The sequence below is a fragment of the Mus caroli genome, chromosome X (genome assembly GCF_900094665.2).
Source record: "Mus caroli chromosome X, CAROLI_EIJ_v1.1, whole genome shotgun sequence".
Taxonomy (NCBI): Eukaryota; Metazoa; Chordata; class Mammalia; order Rodentia; family Muridae; genus Mus; species Mus caroli.
The window spans coordinates 7021522-7037614 of NC_034589.1; the positions used below are offsets into that span (position 1 = coordinate 7021522).

At 38.1% G+C, this 16093-nt stretch overlaps 1 protein-coding gene across 1 annotated transcript in view; it reads left to right on the forward strand.

Annotated features, from left to right (window-relative positions):
• The window catches only part of LOC115030093 (probable ubiquitin carboxyl-terminal hydrolase FAF-X), a gene marked incomplete at its 5' end in the record, with an annotated part of 14449 nt that extends 505 nt beyond the window's left edge, over positions 1 to 13944 (forward strand). Inside the window, 7 exons of the mRNA XM_029473497.1 lie at positions 750 to 935; positions 1300 to 1520; positions 1609 to 1697; positions 5094 to 5250; positions 5668 to 5880; positions 7224 to 7319; positions 9967 to 13944. Of these exons, the coding sequence (XP_029329357.1) occupies positions 750 to 935; positions 1300 to 1520; positions 1609 to 1697; positions 5094 to 5250; positions 5668 to 5880; positions 7224 to 7319; positions 9967 to 10104 (1100 nt within the window). The remainder of the gene's footprint in view (positions 1 to 749; positions 936 to 1299; positions 1521 to 1608; positions 1698 to 5093; positions 5251 to 5667; positions 5881 to 7223; positions 7320 to 9966) is intronic.
• Positions 13945 to 16093: the final 2149 nt, after the last annotated feature.

Consider the following 16093-nt stretch of genomic DNA (forward strand, 5'->3'; position numbering starts at 1 on the left):
GGCGGATTTCTGAGTTCGAGGCCAGCCTGGTCTACAAAGTGAGTTCCAGGACAGCCCAGGCTATACAGAGAAACCCTGTCTCGAAAAACAAAAACAAAACAAAAAAAAAAAAAGTTTTACTTCCAAAAAGCAATACTACATCTACCTGCTTTATTAACATACTTATTCCCAGGCTTCATCCAATTCACTAACTGAATCAGAATTACCACAGTTATTGCAAAAAAATCCATGTTTTTACTGTGAAGAGTCATCAATTTTGGAATAAGGTCTAGAAAAAAGGAAGTAAAATAAATTAAAATTAGAGGAAATAATGTCCATTCAATTAGTGCTAGGAGTATAGCAGAGCATTTGCTTAGCTCTTACTAATCCCAGGTTTGGTTTCCAGCATCCCTAATAATTTTTTAAACTAAGAATTGACTTAAATTACTCCTTGATCTTTCTAATACGACCTGCTCATTCCTGTTAAGTTACTACTAGAACTGTACCTAAATATCATGCACAATTGTCTTCCACTGTTTTATTTTGTTGCAAAAGATTGGATTGGGGGAGAATAGTTGTCTAACATGGACATTTTCAGCATCAAAGGATGGGGGTACACCTTTAGTTTCAGTACTAAGAGAGGCAGACAGATCTCTGAGTTATTTAAAATATTTGTCCTTTTTGTTTTGTTCACAAAGTTCGTTCCATCCTAATGTTTTCCTTCTGTTTTTCCGCCTCTCTACTTGCTTTCTGTCTCTCTTTCACTGCAGGAGTGGCAGAGAAAACACAGCTGCTCAAACTGAGTGTACCTGCTACCTTTATGCTTGTGTCCTTAGATGAAGGTCCTGGTCCTCCAATTAAATATCAGTATGCTGAATTAGGCAAATTATACTCAGTAGTGTCACAGCTCATCCGCTGTTGCAATGTCTCTTCAAGAATGCAGTCTTCGATCAATGGTAATCTATTCTTGGCAATAGTTTTGAGTACTCTGGGTCATATCTAGAACTAATCAAATTTGGTTCTGAAAATACGTAAATACAAAGTGAGGGTGTGAAGGAAAGTCCACTATTGAAACATTTTACAATGCTTGCAGTACTGTTTCTTTTTCACATGATTATTGGACCTTTTTCTGCTTGCTACTGGATTAAATTAGTAAAATTTTTATGTTAGGATACCGAGTCATTGAGACACACTACTAATCTTATGCTTAGAAAACTTAACATACAGCTCTTTTTTTTTTTTTTTCTAAAGCACATTTCTAGGCTATGTTCTGAGTTTACATTGTTATTGTGGTTGTTCATTGACAAATCTGTATTATAGGTAATCCTTCTCTTCCAAATCCTTTTGGTGATCCTAACTTATCACAACCTATAATGCCAATTCAACAAAATGTGGTAGACATTTTATTTGTGAGAACAAGTTATGTGAAGAAAATTATTGAAGACTGCAGTAACTCTGATGAGACCGTCAAATTGCTTCGCTTTTGCTGCTGGGAGAATCCTCAGTTCTCATCTACTGTCCTCAGTGAACTTCTTTGGCAGGTTAAGAAATCATAACCATTGTTAAATCTCTGTGATTTGATTTATTACCCACATATACATTATTCACTGTGTCTTAACCTATTTCTAGGTTGCATATTCTTATACTTACGAACTCCGGCCCTATTTGGATCTGCTTTTACAAATCTTACTGATTGAAGACTCTTGGCAGACTCACAGGTGGATACTTTATTTTTTATTATCAGGCTAATTAGACTTAGTCCCAGCTGTTACATATAATAGAAATTGACCACCCCCACATTTAACAAAATATATAACAAAAAGCACCCTAGGGTTCTAGTGAATGTTCAGTGTTACAAGAAAAAAGAAAGACAGGAATGACTACCAAGTTCTCCCAGATTTTGTCAGGTTTTGACAATGAGGACATTGCCCAGGTTTCATACTTAATATATTAACATCATTCAACAGAATTGTATTTATTTATTTATTTATTTGGTTTTTTGAGACAGGGTTTCTCTGTATAGCCCTGGCTGTCCTGGAACTCACTCTGTAGACCAGGCTGGCCTCTAACTCAGAAATCCACCTGCCTCTGCCTCCCAAGTGCTGGGATTAAAGGCGTGCACCACCACACCCGACTCTGAATGGTTTTTTTTAATTAAAGAAAACTAGCAATAGACTATACATATGAATATATTAATAAATCCAAGGATTGTTTTAGGTTTAGATTACATTAATTTTGGAATAACCTCATTACATAAATCTGTAGTTATTTAGTGATAGTTCTGGAGAGCGGAGCATAAAGACACATACTTTTAATTCCAGTACTTGGGAGATAGGCAGTCAGGTCTCTGTGAGTTCAAGGCCAACCAGGGCTACACCAAGACCTTGTTTCAAGGTGGCTCAGCTGAATTTAATCCCATGTGGTTGAAGAAAACCAAGTTCCCTTCAGCTGGGTGTGTACGCACACACCACAAACACGCACACATGAATGTGTTTGGGGTGTGGTGGTGGTGGTGGTGGACTTTATTGGTTGATTGGGGCTGGGTTGGGGTTTTGGTGGTTTTTTTTTTTTTAGTATCTTAATAAATACATACTGCTAACTCATTAACATTGAACTTAACGGCCAGCACTCTTACACCTCTCCCCTAATATAAGCTTCTCGAGTGCACACTTCAAAGTCAAACTTCAGTGCTATACATGAAGGCCAATTATAACAGCAAAAGAGGACACTTCTTTGTAGTTTGAAACTGAAGACAAAGTCACTCTTTTCAACCTCTGCTAGGAAATTGTGAGTTCTGGGCAACTTGAATCATTTGCTAACAAAGCACATTAAATACTTATTTTTGTTTTGGGGTGTTTGTTTGTTTGTTTTATGTTGGACACACAAGGTTTCGCTGTGTATCCAAAACTGTGCTGGAACTCAGTCTGTAGACCAGGCAGACCTCACAGAGATCTGCCTGTATCTGCCTCTCATGTGCTGGGATTAAAAGAGTTTTTAAGTACTGATTTTTAAGATTAGCCATTCTAGGGGCTATAGAGATGACTGGGTCATTAAAAACACTTGTTCTTGTAGATGACCAGTTTTGGTTCCCTAACACCCACATAGTGGCTAAGACACCCACCAGGCATATATGTACTACATGCAGGAAAAAACACTTCTACATATAAAGTAATAGAAGTATTTTAAAATACAAATTTTTTTTAAGATTTATTTATTTTATGTATATGAATACACACTTTAGTTGTACAGATGGTTGTGAGCCTTCATGTGATTGTTGGGAATTGAACTTTGGACCTGCTTGCTCTAGCCAACCCCACTTGCTCTGGCCAAAGATTTATTTATTAGTATAAGTTCACTGTAGCTGTCTTCAAACGCACCAGAAGAGGGTATCAGATCTCATTATGGGTTGCTGGGATTTGAACTCAGTACCTTTGGAAGATCAGTCGGTGCTACCCACTGAACCATCTCACCAGCCCACAAATGTTTTTTATTGTTGTTTTAAATTACTGTTATAAAAATAGCAGTAAGCAAAAAAATCAGTTTTCTTGAATCCAAAATTTTCTAAGCAGTCACCATTGATACTTCTTAGATGATTTTAATACAGTCTAGCTTCTAGTATTTTTCTTTTAAAAATAGCACAAGCCAGGCCGTGGTGGTGCACACCTTTAGTCCCAGCACTTGGGAGGCAGAGGCAGGCATATTTATGAGTTCAAGGCCAACCTGGTCTACAGAAGTGAGTTCCAGGACAGCCAGTACTACACAGAGAAACCCTGTCTTGCAAAAAAAGCAAAAACACAAGAAAACAAAATAGCATAAGATTGTATAGCTTTAATGGTGTGGTAGCATATTTAGACCTTCAATCATATTATTCCAAGACAGAGGTAGGCAGATCCATGTGAATTCCAAGCTAGTCAATGCTATGTAGCAAGACATAGATAGATACATCTAAGTTCTCTTTTAGCATATGATGTGATAAAAACATAGGTTGGATTAAATGTGAGAAATATCAAAAGTAGTAAGTAAAAACAGATGATTAACTTAAGTTTGAAAATAATCTCATACTGTAGCTTTTTTGGGTTTTTTTTGTTGTTGTTGTTGTTGTTTAGTTTTGTAAGTAGGTCTTAAGTATTTATAATGTCCTCCATGTGTCCTACATTATTAGACATGAAGGAAGCAACACAAAGATAGTATTGATTAAAGATGGTGTTTGGAAAACTGTTGCTATTAGTGGGAAGAAAGTATGATATGTTAAAGTAATGTTTTAACACTTTATATCAGTTGACAAAAATAAAGATAAGGTTAGGGTAGCTTACTGGCAGAGCACTTTTCTAAAATGGGTTAGACCAGCCCTCAGCCTCTGCACTGCCACCCGCAACACAAAATTGGAGAAGTAGAGTTTATATGCAATATCTTAGATCAAACAGCAAGAAGCCTATATCTATTTAGACACCCTTGGTTACTCCTGGCAACCTGCTTGCTTCTATAAGTGTGCCTGTTATAATCATTTTGCCAAAATACAACATTTAGCATTTTGTGTCTAATTAATTGCAAAGATCCTTTGCATACAGCATGTATTGGTTCCTTTCTACTGCTCAGTAATACAGGTATATGTCATATTTTGTTTATTGGGAGCTAATATCTAACAAAATAGACACTGGGTATGGTGGCATAAGCATGTGATCTCGGCAGTTTGGAGGCTGTCATATTGAGAGGTCAAGATGATTCTGGATTACATAATGAAACCCTTTCTCAAAAGCAGAAGACAAAAACGACTTAAAGCAAGTTATTCTCAACTAGAGTGTCAGTGTTAACTTTTAAAGTTTGTGGTACTCTTGAGTTCAGAATTTGCTTCTAGTGATGTATTTAAACAGTGCAATTTGAACAAGTAAAGTTAGTAAGGATACAGACTTGAGTCCGGTTAGTTGGCAACTGTATGACCCTAGGCAAGCTGTTTCTATCTCCCATCTGCTCAAAGATTTAATAGTGGTACTTACTGTCTATTATGAAACAACTGAACCCACAGACATTTACGGGGTAGCATGTAATAAACACTCAATAGATAATAGCTTCTTTTAATTTTTAGAAGTTTTATCTTCCATCTGAATGTTTTTCAGAATTCATAATGCCCTTAAAGGAATTCCAGATGACCGAGATGGGCTGTTTGACACAATTCAGCGTTCTAAGAATCACTATCAAAAAAGAGCATACCAGTGTATAAAATGTATGGTAGCCCTCTTTAGCAGTTGTCCTGTTGCTTACCAAATCCTGCAGGTAAGGGTATTTTCTTATAAAGGGTATTTTCATAGAAATTTAAATTGGAGTTAAAAGATCCTGTTTTAAAAGGCTGTAGCTCTGATATACTGCTTACCCAGAATATACAATTCCCCAATATGACAAAGAATAAGAAAGGAAGGAAAAATAGCATTAATTAAGATCCTGTTTCAATCCAGGTATTGGGGGGGGGGTGAGGTATACATCTATAATTCGAACATTAGAGGCTAAGTCAGGGGAACAACCACAGGTTTGACAACAACCTGAGCTATATAACAATTACCAGACATCCAGACTTGCCATAGCAAGACTATTTCAAGAATAAAAAAATCCTCAGTTTGTGGGATTATCATTTTAAGTTATCTATGATACACTCCCAATCCTCTTAAATGTACATGATTTTATTTACTTTTGAAGGGCAATGGAGATCTTAAAAGGAAATGGACGTGGGCAGTGGAGTGGCTTGGAGATGAACTTGAAAGAAGACCATACACTGGCAATCCTCAGTACACTTACAACAATTGGTCTCCTCCAGTGCAAAGCAATGAGACATCAAATGGCTATTTCTTAGAGAGGTCACACAGCGCTAGGATGACACTTGCAAAAGCTTGTGAACTCTGTCCTGAGGAGGTAAAAAAAGCCACCAGTCTACAAGAAATAGAAATGGAAGAAAGCAAAGTAATTCTTTATAGGCCACTGACTGTATTAATGATAGTGTCGTTTATTAAGATTGCTAGACTTGTGTTTGCTTTTAATATGTAGTAATATATTAATGATGATGATGACTCCATCTGGAGAAATTACTATGCTGTAACCTTAGAAATTATTTTCAAAAGAACCCGAATTATGAATTTTTAATTGTTTTTTTATTTTTTTATTTATTTATTTTTTGTGTGTGTGTTTTTGAGACAGGGTTTCTCTGTGTAGTCCTGGCTGTCCTGGAACTCACTCTGTAGACCAGGCTGGCCTCGAACTCAGAAATCCTCCTGCCTCTGCCTCCCGAGTGCTGGGATTAAAGGCGTTCGCCACCACGCCCGGCTTTTTTTTTTTTTTTTGTAATTGTTTTTTTAAACGTTTGTGTGTATTGGTGGTTTATCTGTACGCCTGGTGCCCTTTGAGGCCTGAAGAAAGGATATTGCATCCCTTGAAACTGGACTGAACAGATTGTTTTGAGCTGTCATGTAGGTGTTGAAACTTGAACTTGGGTCCTCTAGAAAACAAGAAGTGATCTGTATTAAAATAATTATATTCCCCCTCTTTCAGCTACTCGCACACATCTCCTTGCTCTCTCTTAGATCCATGGCTTCTTTTTCTTTAAGTGTTACATGAATCTGTATTCCTAAATCTATAAATAACAAACTGCTTAGTGTATATACATTTATTTATATGTTTATGACTTTAGGTCTGACCATTTGGTATTGGATAATCAATTGGGGGATTCTTCCTGGAGAATATGGTTTTCTGTTTTCAGCATTCCTTGTTTGCCTGTTGAAGACTCATGGAACTTCCTCCATCCATATTAACATGTCCATTGTTTAAGCAGCCATGCTGTTGAGACTGCTTGGATATACCTTTCTTTTTTTTTTTAAGATTTATTTATTTATTATGTGAATACACTGTAGCTGTCTTCAGACACACCAGAAGAGGGCATCAAATCTCATTACAGATGGTTGTGAGCCACCATGTGGTTGCTGGGAATTGAACTCAGGACCTTTGGAAGAGCAGTCAGTGCTCTTAACTGCTGAGTCATCTCTCCAGCCTGGATATACCTTTCCTGACATTTCTAGGCAACATAGTTCACACCTGATTTCCTGTCCCCTTGGCCCTTACAATCTTCTGCCCCTTCAGTGTTTGGGAAGGTGCCCTGAGCATTAGATATAGAAGTTATAATCACAGTTTCTAAGAGTTGTTACTAAGTTAACAAAGTCAGCAGTAACCTTGATGTTGCCTACATCATTTTTTTTTTTAATTAGGAACCAGATGACCAAGATGCCCCAGATGAGCATGAATCACCTCCACCAGAAGATGCTCCGTTATACCCTCATTCCCCTGGATCTCAATATCAGCAGGTAAGCAGGAGTCAGATGGTGGGGTTAACCTCTACAGTGGTTCTCAACCTTAATGCTGCAACCCTTTAATACAGTTCCTCATTTTGTGCCCCCCCAGCAATAAAATTTCTTTCATTGCTACTTCATAACTGTAATTTTATACTGAATCATAATGTAAATATGAAATATGCAGGCTATCTGATGATACCCCTGTAAAAGGTCACTTAACACTCCCTACCCCCACAAAGATTGAGAAACCCTGCTCTAGAACCAGTTTCATACTTGACTATAAAAGAAGGCTTTTTGCCATGACTCTGGACTAACTTTGGGGGCATGATCAGAAGAATGGGTTGGAGTGAGGTCGTGGTACAAATTTGAATTTGCCCCAGGAATATGGTTCCTTTTCCAAATAGGTATGTCTTTTTGTTGTTGTTTTTGTTTTTCGAGACAGGGTTTCTCTGTGTAGCCCTGGCTGTCCTGGAACTCACTTGTAGACCAGGCTGGCCTAGAACTCAGAAATCCGCCTGCCTCTGCCTTCCAAGTGCTGGGATTAAAGGTGTGCACCACCACCGCCCGGCTAGGTATGTCTTGTACTACTAGTATAGAGTGAGTATAAAAGTATCAGTATAAAATGATAATCATTGGGGCTGGAGAGATGGCTCAGGGGTTAAGAGCACCGACTGCTCTTCAGAGGTCCTGAGTTCAAATTCCAGCAACCACATGGTGGCTCACTACTATCCTTAATGAGATGTGACTTCCTTTTCTGGAGTGTCTGAAGACAGCTACGATGTACTTACATATAATAAATAAATAAATCTAAAAAAATGATAATCATTGCTTAGTATGAAGGATTATAATGACATTTCTTGTTAGACTATGTCTGCAAGTAAATTCTAAAAACAACTAAGGTAATTGTCAAATTAATTACCTACAAAATAATTACTTAGAATAATATCCTGAATGGGAACTTTCCTAAAATGTAGATGTGACCAAGCCAAATGTTTTCAGGGGTGATAGTGCACAAGTGGAAATTAGCTTTCTGCCATTGTACAGAGTGCTAAAATTCATGAATGTATGATTTGCCTTTAATCCCACTACTTGAGAGACAGAAGTGGGCAGATCTCTTGAGTTTGAGACCCTGTCCTTTAAAGGGGTGGTGGTTAAGGGCAGTAGTGGCATACACCTTTAGTCCCAGCACTTAGGAGGCAGTGGCAAGCGGATCTCTTTTGATGTTTGAAGACAGCCAGGGCTACACAGAGAAACCCTGTCTGGAAAAAAAATTGGAGGTGGGAGTGAGATCTGCTGCCTTGAGAACAACACTGAAGATGGCCTTACATTTTAGGGCGTAAATGAAACCACGGGGTGTGGAGCCTAAAATCTTGGCATGCCTTGTGGGGATATAAAGACCACCACCTAACCATGTGAGGTTCAGGTATTTAAAAAGATAAAAAACGTTATTGTGATATATCTGTAATTCTACTGCTGGGAGAAGCAGACAGAACCTAGTTGACATAGTGAGTCTTTGTTTTTCTTTCCTTTTATTTCCTCTCTCTCATTTTTGAGACAGTTTCTCTTGTCTAACAGCTCTCAATGTCCTGGAACTCACTTTGTAGACAAGGCTAGCCTCGAACTCAGAAAATACGCCTGCCTCTACCTCCTGAATCCTAGATTAAAAGCATGCACCACCATGCATTGCAACACGGTTTCAAGGCCAGCACAAGCAGTACATATCTTTTAAAAAAAAAAGTTAGAGAATCATGACAGTAATTATTTTGGCTCAGTCCCAAGAAGGCTCATACATTAATCTAGCCTTGTGATTTCAGTGGCAATAGTTAATATTAATAGTTCTGTCTACATAGCAATTGCACCTATGGTCAATCAGATTTATGCTGTGAGAGAGAGTTCATGTAGGCTAGCCCTCACATCATTCTTTTTTTGATGAGTAAGTCAAGAACAGTAATGGGGTTTTGTTTGCTTGCTTGCTTGCTTGTTTTTTGAGACAGGGTTTCTCTGTGTAGCCCTGGCTGTCCTGGAACTCACTCTGTAGACCAGCTTGGCCTCGAACTCAGAAATCCACCTGCCTCTGCCTCCTGAGTGCTGGGATTAAAGGCGTGTGTCACCATGCCTGGCTTAGTGATGGGATATTTTAAATTGTCAGGCTTACACCTAAATTTTTGGAGCTGGGCTGGCAAAATGTGTCAATGGGTAAACCCCAGGATCATTATGGTAGAAGGAGAAAAACAGCTCCTTCAGACAATCACTTTGGACAAACATTTATACATCCCTACCCAATCATGTGTTCTTTATGATTCTGAGGTTTGTATTTGCCTATAAGAAGACTTTTCAATTGATGTTGTAAGTCCTAAGAGTAAAAGAAATGTTTCTGTTCCCACCAATTTCAACTGATAATTTTAAAGTGTGCTTACTGCTGCAAAGGTTGGGTTTTTTCCTATATTTTGCCATGTTTAATTATATATTGTGCAAGTGAGTATCAGAGACTTGGGTGTCAGATCCTCCTATAGCTAGAATTATGCCCGTTTAAGCCACCTGGTATGGGTGCTAGGAACCCATTTGTGGTTCCCTGTCTGATCAGTACATAGTCTTACCTTTGATCCATTTCTCCAGCTATGGAAAATTTTGTAATACACAGGTTTCTTTTCCCTTTCAGAATAACCATGTGCATGGACAGCCATATACAGGCCCAGCGGCACATCACATGAACAACCCTCAGAGAACTGGCCAACGAGCACAAGAAAATTATGAAGGCGGTGAAGAAGTGTCCCCTCCTCAGACCAAGGATCAGTGAAATGCACATATTAACTGGTTCCATCAAGACTGTGCACCCAGGCCTTACAGTCCAACTTTTTTTCTGTGTCTGGCTAATATTTCAAACTAGAAAAACTATTCCTAATCAACTTGGAGTGGAGAGTTTATTCATTGTCTTATCTGCAGAAATTTGCTGTCAATATATAACCCGCCTGCAGTGGAAAGTGTATAGTGTTTTGTAATAAATGGCCTGATGCTAATGTGTAAATGGCAAAGGTGTATATAGTATATTAATGTTTGACTGTTAATTCTTAAGCAAGAATTTTTTTTTCTTCATGAGACTCACAGATCTACAGAACTACATTAATTTTCTTGTTATACCTACTGCTCTCTGCAGCCAGTGTTGCCTACCTTGTGGCAGTTGGATCACCTCCTTTACAAAAACAAAAAGTAAATCAACATCAACAAAACAGCCCATTCATTCATGTCACACCAATAGTTTCCTGTTCATTGTTTGCCACTTGGAGTCAATTTTACTATGAGCAATGTAAGGCTGATTACCTTTGATTTATTTGGTTGATGTGGAAAATTGGTGATGTACTATGTTTCTAGTCTTTCTCATTGCCTTTTTATTCTGATGTTAGGTTAATCACTTTGAAGCTATAGATATGCTGTAACATTTAGCATGGCTTCACACAAGTTAGTGTAGCCAGTGAAGAAATATTACCATAATGACTGCAGTTGTCCTGACATGACACCTGCATTGCTCGGAGCTTTCCTTCTTAAACCCTAGATTATAAAATACAGACTGAGGGAGAACTGTGGCAAGGAAGCAGTTCTCAGTTACACACGTGTTCTTCTCATGTTTGACAATGTGATCTCTGGGTAGAATAAAGAACACTTAAGCTTATTGACTTGGTAATGGGAATTTTGAAAGATTTAAAACAAATACACAAAAATTTGCTATGCCAGTATGCTGGCTGGAGCCTAGTAGACTGTATTTGGTGTGCTTGTTTCGTTCTTTGCTAGAGCTTACTAAGTGACTCTCTTTCAAACTGTCCTTCCTTCTGCTGGATCCCAGTGCTGTGGAAGTCCTCAGAATCCCACAATCTTTGGAGTACCTCTGCACCAAGGTCTCTGGCTGATTCTCTGCTCAGTCATAATTTTACTTGAAAGCAAAAATTGTCCAAGCTCCTTTTTCATTCCAAAAATTTTAACATTCAAAGCAGGGTCTAATTTAAGAAATTACTGGTAGTTAATATAATTAAGGAATTAAATTTTAGAATAAACAATTTGAATAAAGATAAAGGAATCAGTTAAAGCTGTGTTTCAAAGAAAATTGGTGATTTGAATATGTGTAATTTTTTTGGAACCTGTCTAAAACCAAATGCCCCTGCAAACAGATACAGCCTACCCTATTTAAATATTTTGCTGTTTTATTTTATAGAAATTATTTTGCTGAATTTGCAAATAGAATTTGATTTAAGAAGAACTTTTTGTCCTGTGGTATGTTTGGGGGTTTTGATACCTTCTCTGTCTGCCTGTCTCTCTCTTTTTGAGGACTGCATATTTCTGGAAAGCTGATTTCTATGCATAGCATGTGTAGACATAACCAGCAATGAAGATTTTAGTCTCATTAAGTTTTTGTGCACAGAAAGATGGGGGTCTTTGGCTCTTTACTAAAGACTTGGAGAACCGGATGTTGATGCTGTAAAAGTTCCCTAACAATCAATCTTGTACTTTTTGTATGTTTTTATATACATGTGTATTTAATGAGCACAAGCTTGGTTGTATTTTTTACAATTCAGTTGATAGGAAAATGTTTTAAGGCTATAGTTGGCATTGATCAAAGCAGAAGCAAAATTGAGCATTGTTATTTTGTGATTTAAAAGGGGCAGTATTTAAGATAAAGGTTTAGGTATCTTATTTGCAGTATTCCACAGTTCTGCTTCTAGACTTCCTGTAATTTTAGCAACCTTTGACACCAGATTCTGTTTACATCAGAATTTGCTTTTGTTTCGGTTTTTGGAGCCTGGGGATCCAGAACCTGAAGTACTCCAGGCAAGAGCTCTACCATTGAGCTGCACCTCCAGCCTGAATTGAAGTTTGAACAAAGTACAGTGTTTGCAATTCCAACTGGAAGTTTTTTAAAGTTCTTCAAGTAGTAAAGTAGGTTAGCTTTGTTTGGATGAGTAACTGGTACTAGTTATGTTATCTTACCATCTGACATGCAACTTTGGTATTTTCTGCTTCTTAAGGAAATTATGAAATATGTAAAACTTAGTGACTTCCTAGGTAAGAAGAAAACTTGACATTTTCAAAGGCTGTGAATTTTTCTTGGAGGGATTCTACCCCCGACCCCCAGTAGTTGCTTTAAGTGTATAAGCCCACCAGTTCCACATGATGGGGGCTTATGGAGTCATGGTTCCCCTCATTTGAGGAAGAGTGGGCCTGTGTCGTGACCAGGAGTGAGGGAAGGTGAACAGAGTTATTTTTGTTTGTTTGTGCAAATTATTTTCTATATTAACTCTTTAAGCATTAATGTATAACCGGAAATTTTAAGATGCATGTTATTGTAAGAGCAACATAGTGGTGATTTTGAGGTCTTTCTCTAAAACATAAGTGGCACATTTTAAATTTCAAGTCTTAAAGTGCCTGAAAGTTATTTGATTCTCTCAACTAATTTCTTTTGAGCCATATGTTTCCTCCTTTAAATGTTTGTTGCAGAATCACTAGTCTTCGTTTGAAGTACTCCCACATTTCTAAATGGCATGATTGCTCTATTGAAGACAGTAGAATCTGTTAACGTAAGACTGAAGAGATTTTATTGTGCAACTGTGTAAACTGGGGCTTTGCCCAGTCGGATCTAAGTATTTTTGTGTACAACTTGGTAAACACCATATTGCTGCTGTTTCTAAACCCTCCACCTACCGAATTCTCATGTTCAGCATCGCAGAGGCAGAAATACAAGCATAATCATATATGGGCTTTGTTTCTTTTCATTGGTTTTTCTTAGTGATGATTTCCCAGCTTTTTTTTTTTTTTTTGTCTCTTAGCTATAATTATACAGACCTAGAATTATTCAAATGTTTTCTATTTTCATGATTAACTTTTATTAGTGGACAATAACAACTTAAGTCTTTAATCCTCATATTGGTTAAAAACATGAGGAGCCTTTTTTATTTGAATTACTTTTATAAAAGAAAGCAAGAGTCTGAATATTCAGGTGACTACTTTGGCATAGTTCGGGGTTTTATTAGTATTTTTCCAGGTTATGTTTTCCCATGAACTATTATACTTTGTTAATTTTGTGCTTAATTTGGTGACTATATCCTGCCTTATTTAGGATTTTAGAAAATTGCCTTTTTGCGATAAGTGCCCAGTTTTTATTTCTAGTTTGAAGGTACGAGGACATACAGACTGCTGATCAAGGAAACCAGCACCCCTTTGCCCCAGCTTATGTGTTTCCAACAAAACCATTCTCAGTACTGGTTTCATTGTAGGGCCCAACCACAATTGGTCCTGCATCTACACGAGTGTTGCATATTTGAAAAGGGTTTGGGTGCGATAAATCACTACAGAAGTGCTGAATGTATTAAGAACTCGCTGCCGATTGTATTTCTAATGATTATTTTGTGTTTGCAGAAGTATGTAGCACTTGTCCTCCAAGCTTTCAGGTGTAAGGGGGAAAGGTGAACCACATTTTAAAGTCACTAATGAGTGCAATTTTTTTTTTTGGAATTGGGGTTCCCAAAAGGAAATTTCACCGCCCAAATCTCACATACTTCTTAGCCTTTTACAAGCCAACAGATTGACATAAAGATTGTCCGCAGTTCGTAAGATCTAGCACATATACAAAAATAAAACTTTATAAATTAAATTTGGGTTTTTCTTTCATTTATTAACATAGGGTTTTCCCCTATATTGCTAGGGTTGGCATGCCTATATTGCTAGGGTTGGCATGCAGGGCATCGAATGGATATAGGCAAGTGCCATGTCACTCAGCCACTTTTGACCCTTGAGTTTTTTAAGGGACATGTTTATAATAGGTTGTTTCCATTGGTTCTTGATTTTAAATCTGAAAAGTCCCTGTTTTGAGGGGTTATTAATGTGAAATTTTCACTTTAGCATGTCATCTGAAATGCTGAAGTTCCTTTTCAGTGTCAGAAAAGTACATTTGGCTTCTGCAGCTGAGCCTGTTGATGCTTCCCTAAGGAGTACTGACTGCTAAAGAAAAGCATCCCAAATATCCCTCACATATACTTTTACTGAAACAGCCTACCTCTGTAGCTCAAGCTGGTCTGGAATTCACTGTAATCAGGGTGACCTTAAACTGACCTTTTGTCACAGCCTCCCAAATGCTAGGTTTACAGCTGATTTTCCTGTTCATCCTTCTTGCCCCACTTTTTAAGCAGACTAAGGGAAGAGTGTAGTAGTATAAACTATGTGCCTCTGAACCTACCACTTAGGAAGATCAGGAGTTCATGGTCATCGTCTACTTAAATGTAGGCTAAAATAAAGCCAAATCAAATACAAAATTCTTCTCTTTTAGGAAACTAATTTAGTGGCCCATTTATGTTTAAATTTTAAGAACCAGTTGAGTATCCCTTAGCTAAGTATTTGGGACAAGAAGTGCTCAACATCAGAAGTCTAGGGAGCTAGTTGCATATATGAGATGTCTTGGGAATGAGACCCTAATGTAGACAAAGTCATGTGGCATGCACAGTCTGAGTAGTTCCATATTGTGTTGGTCCCTTGCTTTTTGACTTTGAGATATTTTGGGTTGGTTTTTCAAGGCAGAGTTTGTGTGTAGTCCTTGATTTTATTGGAATTCTTTAGACCAGGCTGGCCTTGCACTCATAGAGATCTGCCTGCCTTTGTCTCCCAAGTGCTGGTATTAAAAGTATGTGCCACCACCACCTGGCTGGGTTTCTATGGTTTTGTTTTTGTTAGTGTGATGTGCCGGGCATCGAACCAAGGGCTTTCCACATACTAGGCAAGCTAGCATTCTATCACTAAGCTATCTTAAGCCTAGAAATACAGCCATTACAAAACATTTCAAACACATTTTTGGAGGGGTTTTTTTTTTTTTCGAGACAGGGTTTCTCTGTATAGCCTTGGCTGGCTGTCCTGGAACTCACTTGTAGACCAGGCTGGCCTAGAACTCAGAAATCCGCCTGCCTCTGCCTCCCAAGTGCTGGGATTAAAGGCGTGTGTCACCACCGCCCGGCAAAAATTTTGCTTATTTTTTTTAAAGATTTATGTATTTATTATATGTAAGTACACTGTAGCTGTCTTCAAACATTCCAGAAAAGGGAGTCAGATCTCATTATGGATGGTTGTGAGCCACCATGTGGTTGCTGGGATTTGAACTCAGGACCTTTGGAAGAACAGTCAGGTGCCCCCTTCAAACACATTTTTAAAAGATTCCCTTTGAATGTATGAAATTTAGGCAATCATTTCAACTGAGGTACAATTGTGCCTAACTGCTCCTTAATAACTTCAAAACATAGTCTCACCAAGTCAGAGATACCAGTGAGGAGGGGAAACCACTTTTAGGGACATTTGATGTGAACGCATTTGGTTGCTTGTCTTACGGCTGTGTTTGCATCCATTTCTTTCCTAGTCATTGGAACATTGAATGAGCTCAGGAGAGATTTTGGATGAGTGTTCTGATGCTCTAGCTAGGCCCAGAGAAAAGGACAAACTAAATTCATAAAGGTATAGAATTGCAGGCTGGGAAAAAAGGCTCTGTCAACGCAATGCTGCCAGTAAGCATTAGGACCAATTTCCGAGCCTACATAAAAACTCAGGTATGAGTCACCCATACTTGTAATCTCAGCATTAGGGAGGTAGAAGTAGGCAGAGACTCCTGGCTAGTCAGCCAGAGACCCTGTTTCAATTAAAAAGATGGTAGAAGCCTGCATGTTGATACATACTTTTTAATGCTAGCACTGAGGAAGCAGAAGTAGGTGGATTTCTATGATGTTGGGACCAGCCTGGTCTACAAAGTGAGTCCCAGGAAAGCC